General features: G+C 33.8%; 1 protein-coding gene across 7 annotated transcripts in view; it reads left to right on the top strand.

The window, feature by feature from the left end:
• The window catches only part of LOC140670695 (WD repeat-containing protein 47), a 69,035-nt gene extending 48,668 nt beyond the window's left edge, over positions 1-20,367 (top strand). For 6 of the 7 annotated variants that reach the window (XM_072901416.1, XM_072901411.1, XM_072901415.1 and 3 more), the window contains 5 exons: positions 10,495-10,694; positions 16,080-16,249; positions 16,607-16,914; positions 17,424-17,646; positions 17,785-20,367. In XM_072901416.1, the coding sequence (XP_072757517.1) occupies positions 10,495-10,694; positions 16,080-16,249; positions 16,607-16,914; positions 17,424-17,646; positions 17,785-17,930 (1,047 nt within the window). In that variant the 3' untranslated portion in view covers positions 17,931-20,367. Of the gene's footprint in view, positions 1-1,669; positions 3,553-10,494; positions 10,695-16,079; positions 16,250-16,606; positions 16,915-17,423; positions 17,647-17,784 lie in introns of those variants that run through there. The other variant, XM_072901428.1, reaches the window with a different exon arrangement.
• Positions 20,368-20,603: the final 236 nt, after the last annotated feature.

Genomic DNA, 20,603 nt, shown 5'->3' on the forward strand with positions numbered 1-20,603 from the left:
TGCAAAAATTAAGTGTTTTTCGAAATAAAAATTATCAAGAATAATTAATCTAAACAACATATAATAACGTATATAATTATAAATTTTTCTTTTATATGCATTTACAATTTTTAGATATGTATTATTATATTTTATAATTATATATGTATAATATAAGAAAAAATTAACAATTATAAAATATAATGATGCTAAAAGAAAATTGCTGTATAGATGAAGAATTTCGAAATTAAAAATAAAATCAAAAAATTAAATCAAATACTAGCTATAATATATTTCGGGGTTAATTGTTAATAATAATAAGTCCGAAGGAATGAATATGAAAAAGAAAAATAGAACGAAGCATCAGTTGTTTCCTTTACACTTTATCACGAAATGTATCTACATACATACATTTTGATCGAACTCCACAGCAACCTTCAATTCTGTTCTGACGCACATTGCGAGTCGTTGCGACACAATTCGCAATTGAATTCGCGAAGGCAACGCAAGTTTTACGATCTGAAAACGATCGGACCGACACGGTGGTTCGCGACGCCCACCTTCGTTCTCACTTCCTGCGAATAATGACGCGATTTCTATCTCGAAATAGGATTAATACGAGCGGATGGGCCCGGCAGTTGTCGCTGGAAAAGATGATTGCGCAGTGAAAGCGAGAGAGGATGGAAAACGAATGTTGTAGTCGTTCCTCTTTTTCTTTTTTCGTCCGTTGTGTATATCATCGAACTCTCTGGATAGGTGTGATTATCCCTCTTCTCGGTTCGCGGCTCGCGAAGATGATCCGAAGGCTTCTATCGAACATGAATTTTCACGCGAGAATCGTCTTATATCGTCTATTTATGGCGAACTACGGCGGAAAACATCATCTTTCGGGCATCAACATTCGCATTTTCTAATAGGTATCTTTATTGTGTGACCTTTTTTCTTCCATTTTATTTCTGTTACGCGATTTTTCTTTGCGTGCTATGTTTTCAACAAAGATACCCCTCGCTGATTCTTTTAAATGAGATCACGCGCATATTGCGGGACTATCGTGCCATCGCTATTGTTCTTTACGATATAATTGTCTTCAGATAGTTACCGTAGCACTCAATTTTCTATTCTTGTTATATCAATTATGATTTGCAAATTAGATTAGATTTCACTTATGTGAAGCTGATCTGTACTTGACCGCTACGCATTTTCCCATCATCTATTATTGTTTCTTGGATTATTTTACATATTGCACCGCTTTTTTATAATTTTAACGGCATTGTATACTTAAATCGTAGAAAAAATAATGCAATAAGCAATATATTGAAACATAGGAGTGAGGTGGAATATATTTTTTTTTTAAATCATGTTAAAATTTATCTTGATTAATTTATTCAGGGATCTATACTTATATATTTTTGAATTTTTTACGAATATGTTTTTTAATTAATCAAATTTATTTCTTTTATTTAGAACAAAAATATAAGAAAATCTTTATATTCTTTTAATTATATTCTATTATATTTTTTATATTGTATATGATAAAATTTCAGAAATTTTAGAATTGTTTTGAAAAATTTTATTAATTTTTTCAAAGCAAATAACTTTTTTTTAAAATCGATAACAGAAAGAGAGAGAGAGAGAGAGAGAGAGAGAGAGAGAGAGAGAGAGATAATTGAGATAAGAACTTGTTTTAAATCAATATTATTAAACTTGTGAAATATCATCAAACTGTGACAGGGAGAGGAATTTTTATAAATAGTATCTGTGCGTATAAATTTTTAATTTTGATTATCTAGAGCTCAGAGGTAAAAAATATAAGGAAGGGAGGGTATAATGATTTGATAGTTTTTTTTATTTTAAATCCGAGCGATCTTTCCCGGTAGAATTGCAAACTACTCTCGCTTCGCACGATACGCGCGAAGAAAGGGGGATGAGTTTCACGGCAGTAGGGAGTCGAATCTTTCGCGTTCGAACGCGAGGAGAAGTGGGTCGTTTCTCAACAGACCATAGTAGCTCGACGCGAACACGATCTACGCACTCCTCCGTTGTACTCAGCTGAGCGCGGGCCGCAAAAACTCGCGATCCGCGAAAGACTGTTTCCGAGCGCCTTCTCTCAAGTGTTTCTTGAGTGCGGATAACAGCCTTCATCGATATTTTGATAAATCCTGAAGTAGAAAATTAAGATTCGGGAGCGACGATAAAGGACACAATAATGAGTCGAAATAAATTTCTCGATTATTGGTGACAGAAACTGACAGAGAAGTCTATCCGATAGAAAGTGAAGTGAAGTGTTGAGTCAAATTGCGAAACGTTTAAAAGTGATTTTCGGTATTTTTTTTTCTCAGGAACACTGGAAAGTGGTAAGAATCAAATCTCTCGTCGCGCATGACCGAATTATTCTCTCGATCCTTGTTTCACCGTCTTACAAGAGAGAAAGAGAGAAGGAGAGAGAGAGAGAGAGAGAGAGACACGTTTCTAATCCAGAATCTCCCGATTACTCGACCGAGCGTGCTAAACTCTCTAAACGCGTGATCATCAAATACTGCTAAACGCTTTCGTCTACCTCGGTCTTTGATGACTTCATTATCGATTTTCCCCGACGCTTTCGACGATCAACTGTTGAAATTATCTTGATTTTTAAGAGATTTTTATTCAATAAGAATTAATTTTGTTGAAAAATATCACGAAAGATATTCAAGAAAACGTTGCTTGACATTTTTTTAATACAAATTAATATCTACATTAATAAAACTATTAAATATACTTAATAAGTATACTCTATTGATGTGAGTGAATGAGAAATCAGCTAAGAAGATATGACAATATACTTCAACGCGCTCTGAGGTAATTGACCTCCAAACACCTCCTTACACTGACAGAGATCATTTACAATAAGTTACGATGGGCGATATCCGAGTACTGGATCCACGTATGGATCCGCGTTTTGAATTGAAGCAACATCGGCCTTGGCCACCAATGTATCGAAATCACCCCAACAGTCGGGCACCGTCCTATTGTTATCGGCCGGTTCCGTTGGATACTCTGGCCCAGTGGATAACTCCTCACATCCCCGATTACAATTATATGCCCGCACCCAGGATCACCGGCAACCCCAACAAGTCCCGAGACTATTATTACCTCGCGCCACTATATAGAAATGCGATGCCACCTCCGCCGCAGGCGATGTCGCCGCTTCAGGTATCACCGGTGGCGATGCCGCCGCCACCTCCGCCCGGCATGATGATGATGGAACGGCGAGGACGAGCCAAGAGCTCGGGAGGCCTCAGGAGCAACGTACCACCTTGCACGTGCGCCATCGGCCGTACCAGGTCCTTGGAGGACGTCAGGAGCGAAATGAGCGAGTGGGACGACTATCATGACGAGAATGGCAATCATTTACAGAGGAATAGCCCTAAGAGCGTGAACGCATGTCGACAGATTCGCAGATCTATGGAAAATCTGTTGGATGTTGATACGGAGGACCGCGTGCTAAATACCTTCGAGAGAATTAGCAAAATCTGTAGAAGACCCGAGGAGAGGAGGAACGACAAGTCGGGGAAACGACGCGGTAGCTATATGGTGTGTTGAAAGATCTTTGTAGATAGATTTTTATTAAGATGACAAAAAGGTATGTCATGTTCTGCAATACGCATATAATAAAAATACTTAGTAATACATTTTTATTATATATTTTTATTATAGATATTTTTTGATATGTAGTAAAAAAATACATGATAAATTAGAATATTTTTCAATCTTGTATCGAATTTCTCTTATAAATAATCGATTAACTGCTTTCAGCAATTAATTTTATTGCTCGGCATGTCCGTGTTTTTTTTGATATGTATGCGTTATACGCAGCTAAATATAATGTTATTTTTATGTAAAGATAACTGTACCCTTACATCACATTCTAAGTCACTGAGTAACAGGCCATTCATTCTTAATATGATTTTTTGCCTAGATTATCGTGATCTTATCTTGTATAATATGTTGAACTACGTGACTAATCCATATTTTCGCATACGCATACATACGCGCGTACGCACGTACGTACACGTAAACAAGGCGGAACAACTGAGATTTACAAATCAGTGGATTTGTTAAGTAAGTCTAGCGATTGGCTGGTTGCCACATTGCAAAATCCGCAATGGGTTTTACGCTGTTGAATTCCGGAAATGTGTTGCTTCTTACGTTGTAAATGCTTAATTAGTTCAATCGATGTGTAATGAACTAAATTACAGGTGTTGCTCGTTTTGAGGAAAAATTACGTGGCATTTATTTCGTACTAATTTCGCTACAATTCTATTGTATAATATCCAGAACTTGACGTTTCGATTAGCTGACGGATGCACAATCGCATTTGTCATCACTCAAATATCGATCGAAGAAAGTGTTTCGCGGAATTTGACTCTGCTTATTTTTGCATGCAGTGTAGTGAATTAATTGTTTATGAAATATTTGATACTCGAGCAGCTGTACTTATTGTTAGAATATATATGAGGCTATATAGATTATATATTTCTGTGTTACACAAGCCATTTATAAATGACAAGTTGTTTTTTTTTTGTATGAATATGCATTTAATAAATTAAACAGAACAAATATTAACAGATAATAAACTAAACAAGATATTGAAAGTTATAACTTTATAAATTTATAAATTTATTGTGTGAAACAAAACTTAATTTTAAATTAATTCTAAAATGTAATTTTTTATTTGACTTTTCTCTTTTTTTTTATGAAATTTTTTTATCTTTCTTAGTTTATATACTTATGTTTATATAAATATAGTTTATATATTTATATCTATATAAATAATGCAAATTAGACAACTTTTTTGCGCAGATATCCTGTTTTATTGGGGTGATATATGATTCGGTTCATATCTTTCTCTAAATTATGCATCTTTAATGAGCAGCAATTTTGATTAACTCGGGTAGAAAGTGTTCCCGATAAATATAGGGATAAATCAACCGTTACTTTTTTATTAGGAAAAGTAGTTTGCCCTATCAAAATAATCGCTAATCAACGCGAATGATTTTAACATTTTATTCCACGCTCTACGGAGCTATGGAGAGATCCTCGTCGAGGATTATAATTATATTTCATTATTTTTCGCAATAGATGTATCTCGTCGATCGACCGTGGTCTGAGTAAAAACAGCGATGCATCTAAGAAGTGTCATTAACCAGCTGTCGATTATTAAATCATTATATTGTTATCTCGTTCTGTTGCTAATTAGATGCAGCGTTGATCGACAGATCGATAGATATAATATATCCGATCGAAAGGCGAGATGTACGTTCTATCACCGGTTGTGTCATGGTGTTATCGATAAATCTCAATTACGAGATCTCGTAGAAAAGTAGATGATGATGTTGGTTAGTTTCTATTGTTTGTCTATCGCGTTTCGATTTCCTGCTTCTTCCGACAAACGCGTTCCGTCGCGAAAAGCAATCGTCTAGGAAATTGAATTAATTAGGAGATTTATATAAACAGTAAGATGATCGGTGCACGAACAGTAATCCAGGCCGTCTCTTCGGCGAAAGTGAAGTATTTTTCGCGTTGCGCAATTAATCGATGTGAGGGGACACGTTAACGACAAAGGGGGGAAAATATGGCGACGACGGGGCGGTTTTGTTCCTGGTGAATGGACACGAATTGCGCGTATGTCGAAAGCGTAAACGGCGTAATTTTCGAGTTCCTCTCCGAGTCCGTCATTAACTAAGCGTGTGTTTTGCGTCACGTTGTAATCGACCGCTTAATTACAATGTTCATCGCGTGCGTTTTGTACATACGGTAGAAAGTTACGGAGGCTTCCTTGAACCGAAGTTACTGCTATGTAAGAAAATTAATTGCGATGTCGCTCGCAATTTAGAATGCAAAGTTTCAAGTCATACTCGATAGTTTCACTTGGAGTAAAAATGTTTCAATAACAGCTGAGTAATAGTAGTCGCATTAATAACCAGCATAATAGGATCGTGATATATGCGGGACACTTGTCGATAAGAATTACATATAATACTTTCGCTTTGCTTCCTAATGCTGATTCAATGTCATCGTCTGAACTATTACGTCGATGAGCGGCTAGTCAACTTAAATGTCTCTTGTCGAGAATATCGTTGGAACATATCAGGGAATATATCACGCTTGTAGAATTATAGTCGTATCTTGTTCGCGAATGAAAAACTCTTTGAAAACTCGTTAGCAAGTAACCTTTAATCAAAAGCTGTCAAAGCTTTTTTTTTGAAGCCATTTTATATACTGCATTTTGCAGATTCAGGTGATAACGCGACTTTTTTTTTTCCTTACACCTCCGTTTTAATTTTTTAAAAATATATTTCGCGAATCCGTTACAATTTCTCAAAAGTTTTTTCCATTCTGTCGAGAATAGGTTGGTTGGTTTGCATGATATCCGCGATAATTTAATTCACTTCCGTATTCGCTTAACATATTTGAATAAATTTCGCGGCTGTTATTCTCAGTAATATAAAAGAAATGATTTCTTAATATATCTTGTAAAAAAATATTCTAACGCGTTAAAAGAAGTGTAACGACAATTAATCACATTAATGGAATGTAACGCGCTAATTATGTAGCTGAACACATTAATTATATGTAATATAAAAATAAAAGAAGCGCGGCGCAATACGTGAACGTTCCCTTTCCGGTCGCAAAGTAGCCAACAATTTCACATAAAAATCTCGTGTTAAAATTATACGGTGAAATTTCTGTGCGACATCTCAAATGTCTTTAAACTCACGCATGTGTGCACCTTGGATTTCTGTCTGAATATCAGCGACCAAAAAGTATGTCACAACCTAAATAATACAAAAAATGGCTGATTTCACTGGGTTTTGTTATCTCAAATATATCAAATATATTATATATATTATAGATATTATAGATGGCACGATTTGCATTTTGCATCTAGTTCTAGTTAATTATTTTTTCCCGATAAATCAAATCTTTCTATGGATCTTTCTAGAATTTCTAAGTTTATTATTGAGATTTGAAGACGATCGTCAATAAATCCGGTTTAACCGGTTTTTCAGAGAAAAGTGAAAATTTCGATAATTCTTGATAATTACTCGATAATCATCGATGATTAAGATGTGCCTGACAAAAAATTACATGTGACGGCGCGTATCGTTGCCATTTCTTTCGCGAACTTGTCAATCGCAGTTTGCATTTGACAAAAATAAATTCATAGTTAGCATTGCGCTAACATTTATGACGCGTGAATCTTCGAGATCGCGTTCGATCGTTTTTTAATGACGCGGCGATGAAGGAAAGTAAAAAGCCAGAGTCGACAATCAGGTCAGGGTTCCTTTATTAGTTGTTTTTCGACGTGTCACGCCTCGTTGGACGCCGTCTCGCCAATCTTCGATCGAAGACGTGTGTTTGAAGGCCTTCGAGGCATCCGGTGAATCCTTCGTGATCCACCCTTTTCTTCTGGAGAGAGATGATCGTCTGTTAGAAGAATTAGGGTCGCGGATATCAATTGTTATTAACGACCTAGATGCATCTCGATGTTTTGATTAATTAATTTCTGCTTTCACATTATTATATGCGTTGAATTTTATGTTTGGACAGACATATTAGCATAACAAATTCTTATTTCCTTTTGAGAAAGATGTATAATTTTAATAAATTATATTTTTTGTACTTTACATTATATTATTATATAATATACTATTAATATAATTTTTTATACATACATACATATATATATATATATATATATATATATATATAATATTTAAATATAACATGTAATACTTTGTTATTATTATTGTTAAATGTATTAATTGCAAACATATTGTTCTGAAATTTCAATTACGTTTTATTACGGTAGACGAAAATTTCACTTGCCGGTAATATTATTAATATACAAGTAGTCAATTAATCGAATGCAAAATAATACAGCGCTGGAAAAAGGATTTGCGTCTTTGTCCTGCTTTTATACGGGATTTCAAAGTGTCTGTCCGTGTGATATGATGATTCTGAATACATCACCGCTTTCGCAAGATTGCGTACGAAGCTATTAAGATCGAATGGCCATAACGATGGCCGAGGATGAGTTGATTGACCGATCACAAAACTAGGCTTCGACTATATCTCTCCCGATGTTTCATCCGCTTTTCCCAGCAGACCTACAATCGAGAATCGTTTCCGGTTCGTTAAATCGCCCGGAAGAATGCGAGAATTTCCGCGAAATCGGTATTCTCTCGCGGATCTCTACCATCGATTCTCCTTCATGGCCCGATTCTCACTCGTAAATTGCATCGTCCGCTTGTAAAAAAGCGATCATGCGTTATTTGTGCGATTATTCGCCGTTTCCCTTTTCACGTTACAATAATGATGTTGGCGACCGATGGAATAGGACCGAAGGCTGAATCTGATTAGAGTCGGATGTTCTAGAGAAAGTATAACGATTGGTCAGAAATGAATTGCTTCTTAATAAACAGCAAAATGAATAGGACAACTTGAGGTGAAAGGAAATAAGATAGCGAGAGTGAGATTATAATTAAAAATCTAGTTTAAGACATATTGCAATTTCGTTCGGTTATTGTTCTGATACTGACTCACTGAGAATAGGCAAAAAATTCTTATCAAAGGAAATCAATATGAATCATATGTCGATTAATAGCGCGATAATTATTCATACTAAAAGTGAATTGTGAAACAGGTGATATTTCGAATGCTTTTCTTAATGCAATCTCTCATTTTGTTATTTTCTCCTTATTTTTTTCAGCTATATTAACATTTCTCATGAAGAATTTTTTATGTATTTATGTTTAAAAAATAGCAAATAATAATGGGTATAATTACTTTGGTTAAAATATTCTTGTTTAATTGTATCAATAATTACGCTCAATCTTTCATCGTATAGCTTCTTTATATTTCTTATCTTTTTGAAAATCTGATGCGTGAGTCGTGCACATATCCGAGATCTAATTGCGTGTGCGTAAGCCCATTACCAATTGGCAAGAAGTGGCTTCGGCACCGTTAGATATACGTCGACGCGTGGAAACGTACGCGTGCGCTCATAATTCCGCTCGTATCGCACGGTTTGCCAAGAAGAGAACAACAACGGATAGAGTGCATTTGCTTTGCTAATTTATCCATCTAGATAAACGGTTGCCGCCAATCTCGGCTTGAAAGTAAAAGCGTGGCGAAGCGCACCGTTGCGTAAACGCAAATCGCGAAACGATTCCGGATCTGCAGTGTCAAAAAAAGGGACAAAAATACGTCAAGAAGCGTTGCTACCTTTTTCTACCGACATACGGTGCAGTCAAGTAACTCCTAACTGTTGTTCGACTTGTTTCGTGTTGGAGCAAAATTATTATTTTCTTACATGTGAAAAATTATTTATATTAAAATATCAGCATTGCTTTTTAATTTCATATCCCTTTTTTTACGTCTGTTTTTATAATAAAAATTAATTTAAAATCTCATCGATTTATCTTCATTTTATATAATATGTATTAATGATATATATTTGCTTTGTTTATAATAAACAAAGAATTTGAAAAAAAAGAAAGTTATAATTTTTTAATTTACAAACTTGATTATTTTATAAATATTAAAATTAAGAAACTGTTATTCAGAATCCGGCGAGAAATTTATTTAGAGTGTAACTTTCTAACATTTCTGAATTTTTTGCGTTTTGCAAAAAACTACTGCGCGCAACGTGTGAGCTGGTTTAGCGACTTTAGAAGTAATAAACTGTCTCGCAATAAGATGAAGAACTCATCTTTCCGTCTTGAAGCGCGCGAAACGAGAAAGTGAAATTTCTTGATACATAAAACATACCTTCATTTAAGGCATATTAATTAATTTAAAAGAAAAATTCGCAGCGGCAATAAGATTGAAATAAAAACACCACTGCTAGCTATTATAAAGCTATTAAAGCAAATGTAATATAATTTTTCAAAGAAAAAATACGAAATTACTCTCGTTATTTATAAAGTATTTTTATTAATGTTGATTTCGATATTTGTTTGCATTTTTATTGCATTTTGCTGTATTGTATTGTAATATATCATTCATTTTATAATTATTTGAACATTTTATTAATCTTAAGGTTACTCTCTCTTCGCAATTAACACATACGATCATATTGTATTCTGCTACCGTGTAATTTTATCACTTTCAATTGAATGGGAAGTAATTCAACGAGCGTGAGCATCAAAAGCAATGATATTGTTTGAATATTACGTTCATCTCACCGCGACGGTTTTCATATACAATGCAGCCGGATGTAGAAGCGCATCCGGAACTTGCAGTGATACTTGTCCCTTCCGCGAATGTAGAAGCAGTTGCTCTGCATCAGTGTATAGGCATTCATTAGATATCTCGTTAAAACACTGCACCGCGCCGTACGCCTTTTCCGCGTGCGTTTTTTTTTTTCTGTAATGACGAGCGTATTATTAGTTGCGCGTGCTCGCTCGCACGTTTATAATTGTGTATTAATGCCAGATCGAGTAACGATCGCGCGTACTGTTTCTGCAGCAGGAGCCAAGACCGGAACTCGACACCAGCAACGGAAGCAGCAACGGCGGTGGAAGGCCGCGATTTGTTCCCGTCACTGCTCTGGAGGACGTGCAGGCAGTGCGATGCGCCGAATTCCACCCTCACGGGAAACTGTATGCCGTAGGATCGAATTCGAAAACGCTACGGATATGTGCTTACCCGAAACTGCACGATGTCAGGTAAGAATAATATTATTTACACATGTACACTCTTTGGAGAAACGTGGAAAATCTGAAATTTTCAGGGATTTTTTTGTACCTGGTGAAATCAGGGATTCTTATGCACTTTTAATGAGAATTTTTTAAAAAGTCGGATAATTTTATACTTATACTGTAAATTATAGATACCTATATCCCATCTCTTTTTTTTATATATTCAATATATAACGCAATTTTTAATATGCAGAACATATTTTATTCTTTTATTCTTTATTTTAATTTTTAATGATAAAAAAGTAAAGAAAATGTTACATATAAGTTTAAAAATGAAAGTTAATTTTTATTATAACAAAAGTTATTCAGTTTTTTCAGTACATTTAATCTAGCACTTGAATGGTTTTATTATGTTTTTCCTTCGTATGAGTGAAAAGCATTAGAAAACGCAACAATAAAAAAATTCATCTTAGAAAACTGTGCTTGCACCTGTTACGTATCCAATCATGAAATTCGAAAAATTTTTATAAGTAAAACAAAAATATCAAAGACTTTTTTAACTGATATATTTATTTCTCATTAAATGCTTTATTAGAACTGATAAACTTGATCATGCTTCATTTTTTTTTATTAGAAGCACACAGTTTGTGTGCATTTGTCGTTTGTATATGTTTTGTAGATTTTGTAATCTTTTTCATTTTTCTATTATTTCTATCACATTTCTATAATTTTAAAATATTAAAATAATATCGACTTGATTTTGAAGTTTAATTTCTCAAATTTTTTTGTTTTTAGAAAAGATTTGCTCTAAAAAGAGATTTAAAATAATATTATTAAAACTGTAATGCAATCTGACAATTTTCTGGCATTTAAAAAATAAACACTTTTGTGGATGTATAAATTGTTGAATTGTTAGCTATCAGCAGAGTACAATATATTACATTAGATTATAGTTTTTTCTCTAAATATACAAAAATGTGTTAGATTAATTACCTTTAATTACCTTTCTAGAATTTTTTTGGAGACAATTTTTCTTTAATTTTTTTTTTGTTTATTTAAAATTTATGAAATAATTTTACTTATATATTATTATACTTGTGTGACATATGATATTTTCAAGTTATATTTTATACTGCATGTGTATAAAATATAAAATATAAATTTTAAATTTAAATTTTATATTTTATTTTTCATAAATTTCTTACTAATCAAATATTTCACAAATAAATAAAGTAATTTTACAGTCACTTTTAATTTTTTATGTGTCAATGAGTTTGTATAGAACTTTCTACAACATTTTATATTGATGACAGAAATCCGATAGCGAACCTGCTTTTGCAACCGAGCGTTTAAAAAATCAGTAAATTATGATTGTGAACTGCGGAAATAACGCGTTAATGTTTCTTTCTCTCTTTCATCCAGAACCGAATAAAACATGCGATATTTCGATATTGCATGTAAGATATTTTGAAATAGCATATCAATGATAGCGTTTCTCGACAAATTTCATTATGAGGAATTACTGAATCGTTATCTGTCTTACGCAAAGACAATAAATGAGTCATGTTATTCCACTATATTGAAAAATTCAATGATAGAAAATATTCGGTTCCTGCCATCGAGCCGGGAGAGAAATCGGATGAATTTATATTCATGCTTCCGCGAAAAGCAGGAGAGAGTCGTGATACATTTAGTGGCGCCGAGGCGAAAATAATCATAAATTATAATAAGTTGACTGAAGGCCGATTCGATCGTTATTGAAAATAGAGGAGAAAATCATCGATGATACAAAATAATCTCGTGTTTGTGAGTAGTTTGAGGAAACGATCAAGCTGGCCAAGTTTGCTGCCGTTTTTACTCGTCGCGAACATATTTTGAATCCTTGATATAATGCTTCTACAAAAATAGATGATATACGAAACGCGAGAGAAATCACGATTCTTACAGCGGAACGCGTTACGCTATTCAATAAGCTCGAGTTTATCTATCATCTCGGTGCGATGATATCAACGCAACTTTGCTGCTCGGAGTAATTAGAACAGAGATTATGAATAATCCAATGCGTTCTTCTACGTTGCTTTCTTAACGCAAGCTATATAATTTGAGGTGAATATTACAGGTTTAATAATAATCTTTTTTCTAATAATATATTTAGACATAATAATACACGTGTTGCAGATATCTTGTTGAGGTTGTTAATGAATGGCTTTCGAATTTGTATTGATGGGGAACAGGTTGATGTATAAATATTTTTTTCCGATGAAAAAAACCTTTTTAGAATGACATTTATATCATTTCAGGTATTTACATAATAATTATTATCAAATAGATCAGGAAAAGTAATTAATGGTTATCTGTATCTGCAAGTTATTTACAAAAATCTAGTTATTTAAGAAGTTGGAAAAGAAAATACTCGTATAAACTAACGCTATTTAAGAAAACATTGAAAATAATCTTGATTAAGTGAACTACTTTGATTATAATTGACAAGATTTCATTGTTACTCGCGCGTGACAAAAATGCTTTGTCAACAAATTTGAAGAAGATTGTATAAGCTTATGTCTGCTAAACTAATTTTACGCTAACATGCTGGCTTAATAAGCGGCAGAGACCTTTATGCCAAACGGAGCATTCCTGCATATCCCGCGAATATGGGGATTGTTGATACAGTTTTTTTCCATTACCAAGCGGTTCCACGCATCATATTTCCGCTTACATTGTTTGCGATTTACAATATTTTATTTTATACATTGTAAGAGCAATTCTTTATAATTTTTATATATTTTCTTGATTCTTTTAATTTTCAGAATCAAATATAAAAAAAGTTTTAAATTAAATGAAATTTTTATTGCACGGTTGAGCGATATATGAATCCCAGATGACGCAGATATTCATGAAATATAAAAAGCAATTAGCTATTTTACGGTTTGTAGTAATGACAACTGAAGAATATAAAGTAATCGAAAGTGTGAATTAATAACAAAGTAGCAATTCCAAGAATAATAAAGAGGCACAAATTCTGTTCTCATGAATAACGTACGAAATGAAACTATACTTTCATTTTTTCGAGATAATAATATATTTTAATTCAATATATTCAGATACATTATGTTTGTTTTGCATTACATGATGGATAATAAATAGTCCCCTTTCACTCGTAGAATTGCGTTTAGTATTCACGGCAATGCTCGTTTGATGATACATTATAGTGTTCCGGTAAATTCAGCGAGCTGTAATTTGTGTTCAAAGTCAATAACGCGCGCACAGCAATTTTTATTTGTCCGTTAATAAAGTAACCTGGTGCTACGTTTGCTCTATTATATGTTGCTTTATTTGCGCGAAACGACTCTCGTTGTCGGCGTCGAGAAAGTTTGAACGCGAGAATTTATATTCGAATTAACAGAAAGTGTAAAGCGCGCGACGAACTCGTTACGCGCATCTTGTGTAACTATTGCATACTTTCGAAATTGTTATTTGATATCATATGAACAATCACCAAACACAAAGTTTATTTATCAAGTATTTTTGCGTGTTTATTTTAGATCGCAACAATAAAGCGTAAACAGCTTGTAAAATTCATTTACTGTTGCAATTTTCAATGACAACGCAATTAAATAAAATTATTAGAGACTCTAGGAAATTGTTTTCCATATTATGACACTTTCGTATTACGAAAGGGGCAAAAATCAGCGCTAATGTAAGCGTTGTTTACGAAAACGTGATTATTAAGCGATTCTATTTAGATCTGTAAATTAGAATTCTATTGCATGATGAAATTGAAATATGTTACTGTACTGCACGAGAGCCGATGAAAATCTGCTATTTCATATGTCTATTACACATCAAAGCAATATCTCATCGGCAATATATATGTCAATAGTATACTATAACCATTGTGGAAAAGATATTTATTTAACTATGAATAAAGTAGAACGGATACATGGATCGTTCATTAAATACTCTAGCTTATAAGTTATGGAGAAACAGAAATGTTAAAAGATATAAGAACTAATAATGATAGTAGTTAGTGCCGTCAGTAAATTAAGGTACGTGCATGACGAGCACACACGAACATTCGTGACACATCACTTGAAGGATAAACGAGAGTGCATCTTTGCATCTGTCACTTGAAACGTAAGCACAAAAATTTTATATATTTTATTGACATATTAATTTTTTCGCATAACTTTCACGTCAGCTTTCAAAATATATATGAAGAATTACGTAGCTGTCTCAAGTATTATAGATAAGTCCTCTAGAATAAGATTTCTACTTACAATTAGTGATATGGTAGCTTATGGTATCGTTTGAAATTTGACAGTCATCTTCTTTTATTTTTAAATGAGATATACAAGAGATTTAGTCGATAAATAAAATTTATTTCAAAGTTTTTCATTTTTTTCATAATTAATTAACACTTTTCAATTAGTATACTATAATATATTTTAATTTAATTGTGTGCGATCAATTTGTATAAAATAATTATTTAACAAATAATTTAATATTTAATAAATAATAAAATAATTATTTTAATTAATTAAAAATATGATGGCAGAAAATTGTTAGATTTATGCGATTTGAAGCACACACTCTATTCTTATTTTTATAAATTTTCTTATAAATATCAAGAGAGGAGATTTTCAATATCATTGTGCGTCCCTCGAATATATTGTATGGCATAAGTTAAAAATTTATTTTATTACTCTTATCACTTAATACGAGTATCTTCAACTATGTTGTTATTGTCCGCAGAGAAACTGCCTTTACAAATAATTGTATCGTCACTTTCGAAAATCGTTCCTCTCTGGCGCTCACTGGGAATTGCGACAAACAGGAGTGACGTTAATTTTGTCCATTACATTCGAGCCGAATAGATTCAAAGGGACAAATAATAATTAACAACGGGCAAGATTTTACACATGAACGTATCTTTTTTTTTCGTGCTTTCTCTCTCTTTCTTTTGATCAGCAGACGCGGAGGGAGGCGAGGTGTCGCGATCTCACACGTATTAGCTTCGCGCAATAAGAAAGAGGCATGCTTAATTAAAATTTGCGTAAAAAAACTGGTGTCGTGAAAGCGGGAGTGCGTCTCTCTTTAAAATCGTCGAACCTCTCCCTCGTTTCCATGGCCGACACTGCACAATATGCCGTGATATCGACTTCAATTAGAGATGACGCGGCTGATGAGGGCTGGGAACGAAGAAGAAAAAAACAGCTCGATGAAAGTGATGCCTATGCGAGAACTCGAGCATTCTTTCTTCATCGGATAGATTGATGACCTGGGTGAAGTAGAATCTCCTTTTCAGACGAATGATTTATATCGTTGCGAATCGACGAAATGTGCTTGCTACTCATCATTCTTGTTACTAATCGTAATGACGTTAAGAGTAATGGTATTCTGTATATCTTGAAGGGAGGATCATCAGACGTATCAACCCACTGTTCTTTTCAAGAGAACGAAGCATCACAAGGGTTCCATTTATTGCCTTGCGTGGACACCGGATGGTCGACTGATGGCAACTGGAAGCAACGACAAGACTGTGAAACTGATGCGTTTCAACGCTGATACTTCGAACCTCGAAGGTATAATTACAGAAACGAGAGATATTTTAGCATTCATATGTCTTAAAAATCTTTACAAATTACTAAAAATAAACTTTACAAATTATTTTTTCAAATATTAGTCTTTACGACTTTATAGCCTCTCTCAGTTTATTCCTATTTCAAATTCTATATATATTAGTATAAATATTAATTATTATTTTTTTACATTTTTTGAATGTTAAAAAGAATTTCTTAGAAAACATTTTACCGCAAATATAAAAATTATTTCCAGTTTGTAATATTTCATTAATTTCGAGCAGACTCAAATAATTCATAAAGAATTAATATCCTTTTTATCTCGTAAAAAAATAAATTTTTGCTCATTTCAATTTCCAGGACAAGAGGTCGAATTAACTATGCACGATGGTACAGTGCGCGATCTGTGCTTCCTCGAGGATACGTCGAACAAGTCGAGTCTTCTGATCAGCGGTGGTGCTGGCGATTGTAAAATTTACGTTACCGATTGCACGACTGGTACACCTTTCCAAGCCTTAAGCGGACATAGCGGTCATGTGCTAACACTTTACAACTGGGGCGGAGCGATGTTCGTCAGCGGATCGCAGGATAAAACAGTCAGATTCTGGGACTTGAGAACAAGAGGCTGCGTCAATATGGTCACACCTGCGACGGTACCTGGCAGCCGGGTTAGTTGGTTTCTCTGTTGATATTCCCGTTTAATTTTTTACCGATTGTTACCGATTGAACTGTAGATGGCAAAGAACGGAATAAACTTCATATTTTTTTGGTAAAGGAAATTTAAAGAGAGAAATATAATTTTATATTTATCGATCATATTAAAAATATGAATAAAAATGTTATTTATTTTATTTACTGATTTCGTACTTAATACTTGTCTATCTACATGTATCAATCGTGCAGATTGAAACTCTACACGATCGTCCAAATAAAAATTAGGAAAGAAATTTTCCTATCATTCCGGCATGCGTCGCATCAACATTTTTTGTTCTGTATTAGTGTCGTATTGAGTTTAAGTCCGATAAATATCCGATTTACAGTTTTAAATAGCACTATCATATCTCCCGATTGCAGAACATTAATCACCTCTTTTCGATCGGATTTTTATCGGACATTTTAACGATACTGGGAATGGAAGCAGTATTGTTTGTTTGATCAGCATTTGATTCCACTGCAGGTCGGTAGTCCCGTAGCCGCGCTATGTGTAGATCCATCTGGTCGGCTTTTGGTGTCCGGTCACGAGGACAGCAGTTGCGTTCTCTTTGACATTCGCGGCGGCAGGACGGTGCAATGTTTCAAACCTCACGCGGCGGATATCAGGAGCATACGGTTCTCACCGTCGGCGTATTACTTATTAACGGCGGGATATGACAACAAACTGGTACTCACAGATTTGCAAGGTGAGTCTTTTATTGAATCTTACAATTAATCTCTCTTTGAAATGCTTTTTACAAAGCTGAAATGATCCAACAATAATAATGTCATGCTAATACAGTAATATAAGCAGAATGAAATATGTTAAATTATATATGTTGCAGGTGATCTTACGATGCCTCTACCTAGTGTTGTGGTAGCCCAACATCAAGACAAAGTTATCTCAGGACGTTGGCATCCGACCGAATTTTCGTTCCTCAGCACTTCCGCTGATAAAACGGCAACTCTTTGGGCTTTGCCGCCTGTTTAAAGATCTAACATGGTAACGCGCGCATTGTTATTTATTTCTTCGCTTTTTTAAAAGAATGTTTTGACTTATCTTTAATACGTTGTCTTATGTTGTCTAGATATATTGATTTATACTGAATCAACCGCGTAAAAAATTCATATTCGAATTTTAAGACAGACATTATGATGATAAAACAAAATGAATAGCTTTAAACGATATTTCAACATTCTAACATATCTGTGTAGTAGCGCATAATTGAAACTTCTCTATTTTATGTGACACCATAACTATAATGAAAACTTCTTTAATTTATATAACAGCGTCATTAAATCGCAGCGAAGTAATGCGAAGGTTAAGGCATTTAAATGATTAAGACCTAAGAACAACTTGAAGACTTTAAAAAAGGAATAAAAAATAAGTTGATTGGACACGTTATCGTACAAACATCGATAAGATTGTTTATATAATTACAAATTTGATATTGGGAGTCACAAGACTGCGGATAAATCGCTTCGATTCTGTTTTATAGCTATACAAAGCCAAATCATATATCGCGAGTTTGAAATATTTTTTTTACACAATGTGAGGGGTAGGTTTCAGACTTTAACAAATGTTTTTTCCACGAATAACGCATGCGTACTTATCAAATCCGCGATGCAATATATATATATATATATATATATATATATATATATATATATACATATTATACATATATACATATATATACCTTTTCCCTCTTTTTAAATATAATTTCGTTATAATCAGAGATGTCTGTATTGTACATACACGTTAAGGTAAGTTAAGAAAATTTTCGTAATACGATATTTACGCTCCTTTGCAAAGGACGTAATTTCTAATTAAATGCTCTCTTACTTTCGTTCAGTATCACGTTATCTATATTGTTTCGTAATGTTTAAATAGAGACATTAAATAGATTGTTTTACTTGTTATTTTATTCTTGTTTTACTAAAAAAAAAAAAAGAAACGCTTTTTTGTGTAATTTGCGCGCGCATATGTTCGTAGATACTCCTACTTCCATCTCTCATGTTATCGACTCACAAGCCAAATATACACACGCGTTCTAGTATACATAGATATATACTTATATATATCCGCATTTTCGCGAAGAAATTATATACGTACGTTCATATTAATCGCTATTTTTTACGGATTAAGATAATTAATATAAATCGAGAGAGAGAGAGAGTTTATCTGAGCGTTGAATTACGCGATTTATCGCGAAACGTGAGTGCGTTTACTCAAATCGAAGGAAGATAATATTCTTCAGTAATATAAAGTCGTAAGGACTAACAATTAGAGATTTAAGTTGCTTGTCGCAATCGCCAAAGCTCGCAGTAGCAACAAAACTGAAACAGAGAGAGATGTCTTGTTTCAAGTTGTTAAAAGCAATTTGATGAGACAAAATTTCTGTAAATATATAGTTGGCAATTAAACTCGCTAATTCTTCGATTTTATCATTAATCGAATAACGATGCACGCAATCATATCATTGTTTGTTTTTATCCTTACTTCGACAAGAGCGAGTTTCACTTTGTCCTATTGGCATATGTTTTTGGCGTATGGACAAATCATATCTTAAGATTGCATATGTATTTGCAGAGAGAGAGAAAGAGAGAGAGAGAGAGAGAGAGAGAGAGAGAGAGAGAAAGAGAAAGAGAAAATGGACAAGTGATTTATAAGATATATTAAAAGGAAAATACGATAAAAAGAAAAGGGTGAATGATAAGGAAAGTTAGAGTTAATCGCTCGCCAAATAAATTCATGATTTTTTTGCGATCAATCATTCGCAAAAGATCGCATAGAATGTGATATCGCGATTAGAATTAATTAATTGTTCAATGCGTTTCTTTTCTATGTACAATCTTTTTTTTAAGTAATCGTCGCGAATGTTTCATTGTTTCTAAATCTGACAAGAAGTTTTATGAAAATAAATAAATAATATTGGAATATTACTATGGATATACTTACAACTTTTACCGATTCTGCATATTTTATATTTTGCTATTCAACGATTTTTTGTTTCGTATGCATTTTGCAATGATTGACAGAAGAAATCGTAGAATAACAATGGCGAGCAAACGGAATAGAACGAAAGCAATTATTTGTAATTCATCGCAAGCATCTGCTTCCATGTAACAATTTATCGTGCCTTCTGTCGTGGTTGCTTTCGGCGATTCATACACTTACTTTTGTATTTTTTTGTGAACTCTCCACCCCTGCATCCCACAACGGTAATCTCCCCAATCTCGTCTCACAATACGTATTCAAACGAGTTCGTAAACGTCTAAAGTAAAAGTCTCTCACTATCTCGTACTCGAGTATTACCGCATAACGCACTATATACATATAGTACATAACTTATAACTTTGTACTTTTCTTGTAGATACGATTATATGTCACGTCTAATTTAAACAATAAAATTTACGTTATTAAACCGGTTGTATTGATGGTAACCCATGCCTCAAGAACCCATCAAAGTTTCATCAGATGGTCCGCCGCTAATTTTATTCGGGCCAGTTTTTCAAAAGTTGTGGTAATCGGCCCGATTAGGCCCCCGTAAGAGAGGAATTACGTCGGCGCACGGATCCGTATACCAAAGCGTATATACGCGCCACGTAGAGCACGATCGACTTTTTATAAATTTCCCATAATAACTGTAATCATGCAATC

Source organism: Anoplolepis gracilipes, chromosome 1 (assembly GCF_047496725.1).
Source record: "Anoplolepis gracilipes chromosome 1, ASM4749672v1, whole genome shotgun sequence".
Lineage (NCBI taxonomy): Eukaryota > Metazoa > Arthropoda > Insecta > Hymenoptera > Formicidae > Anoplolepis > Anoplolepis gracilipes.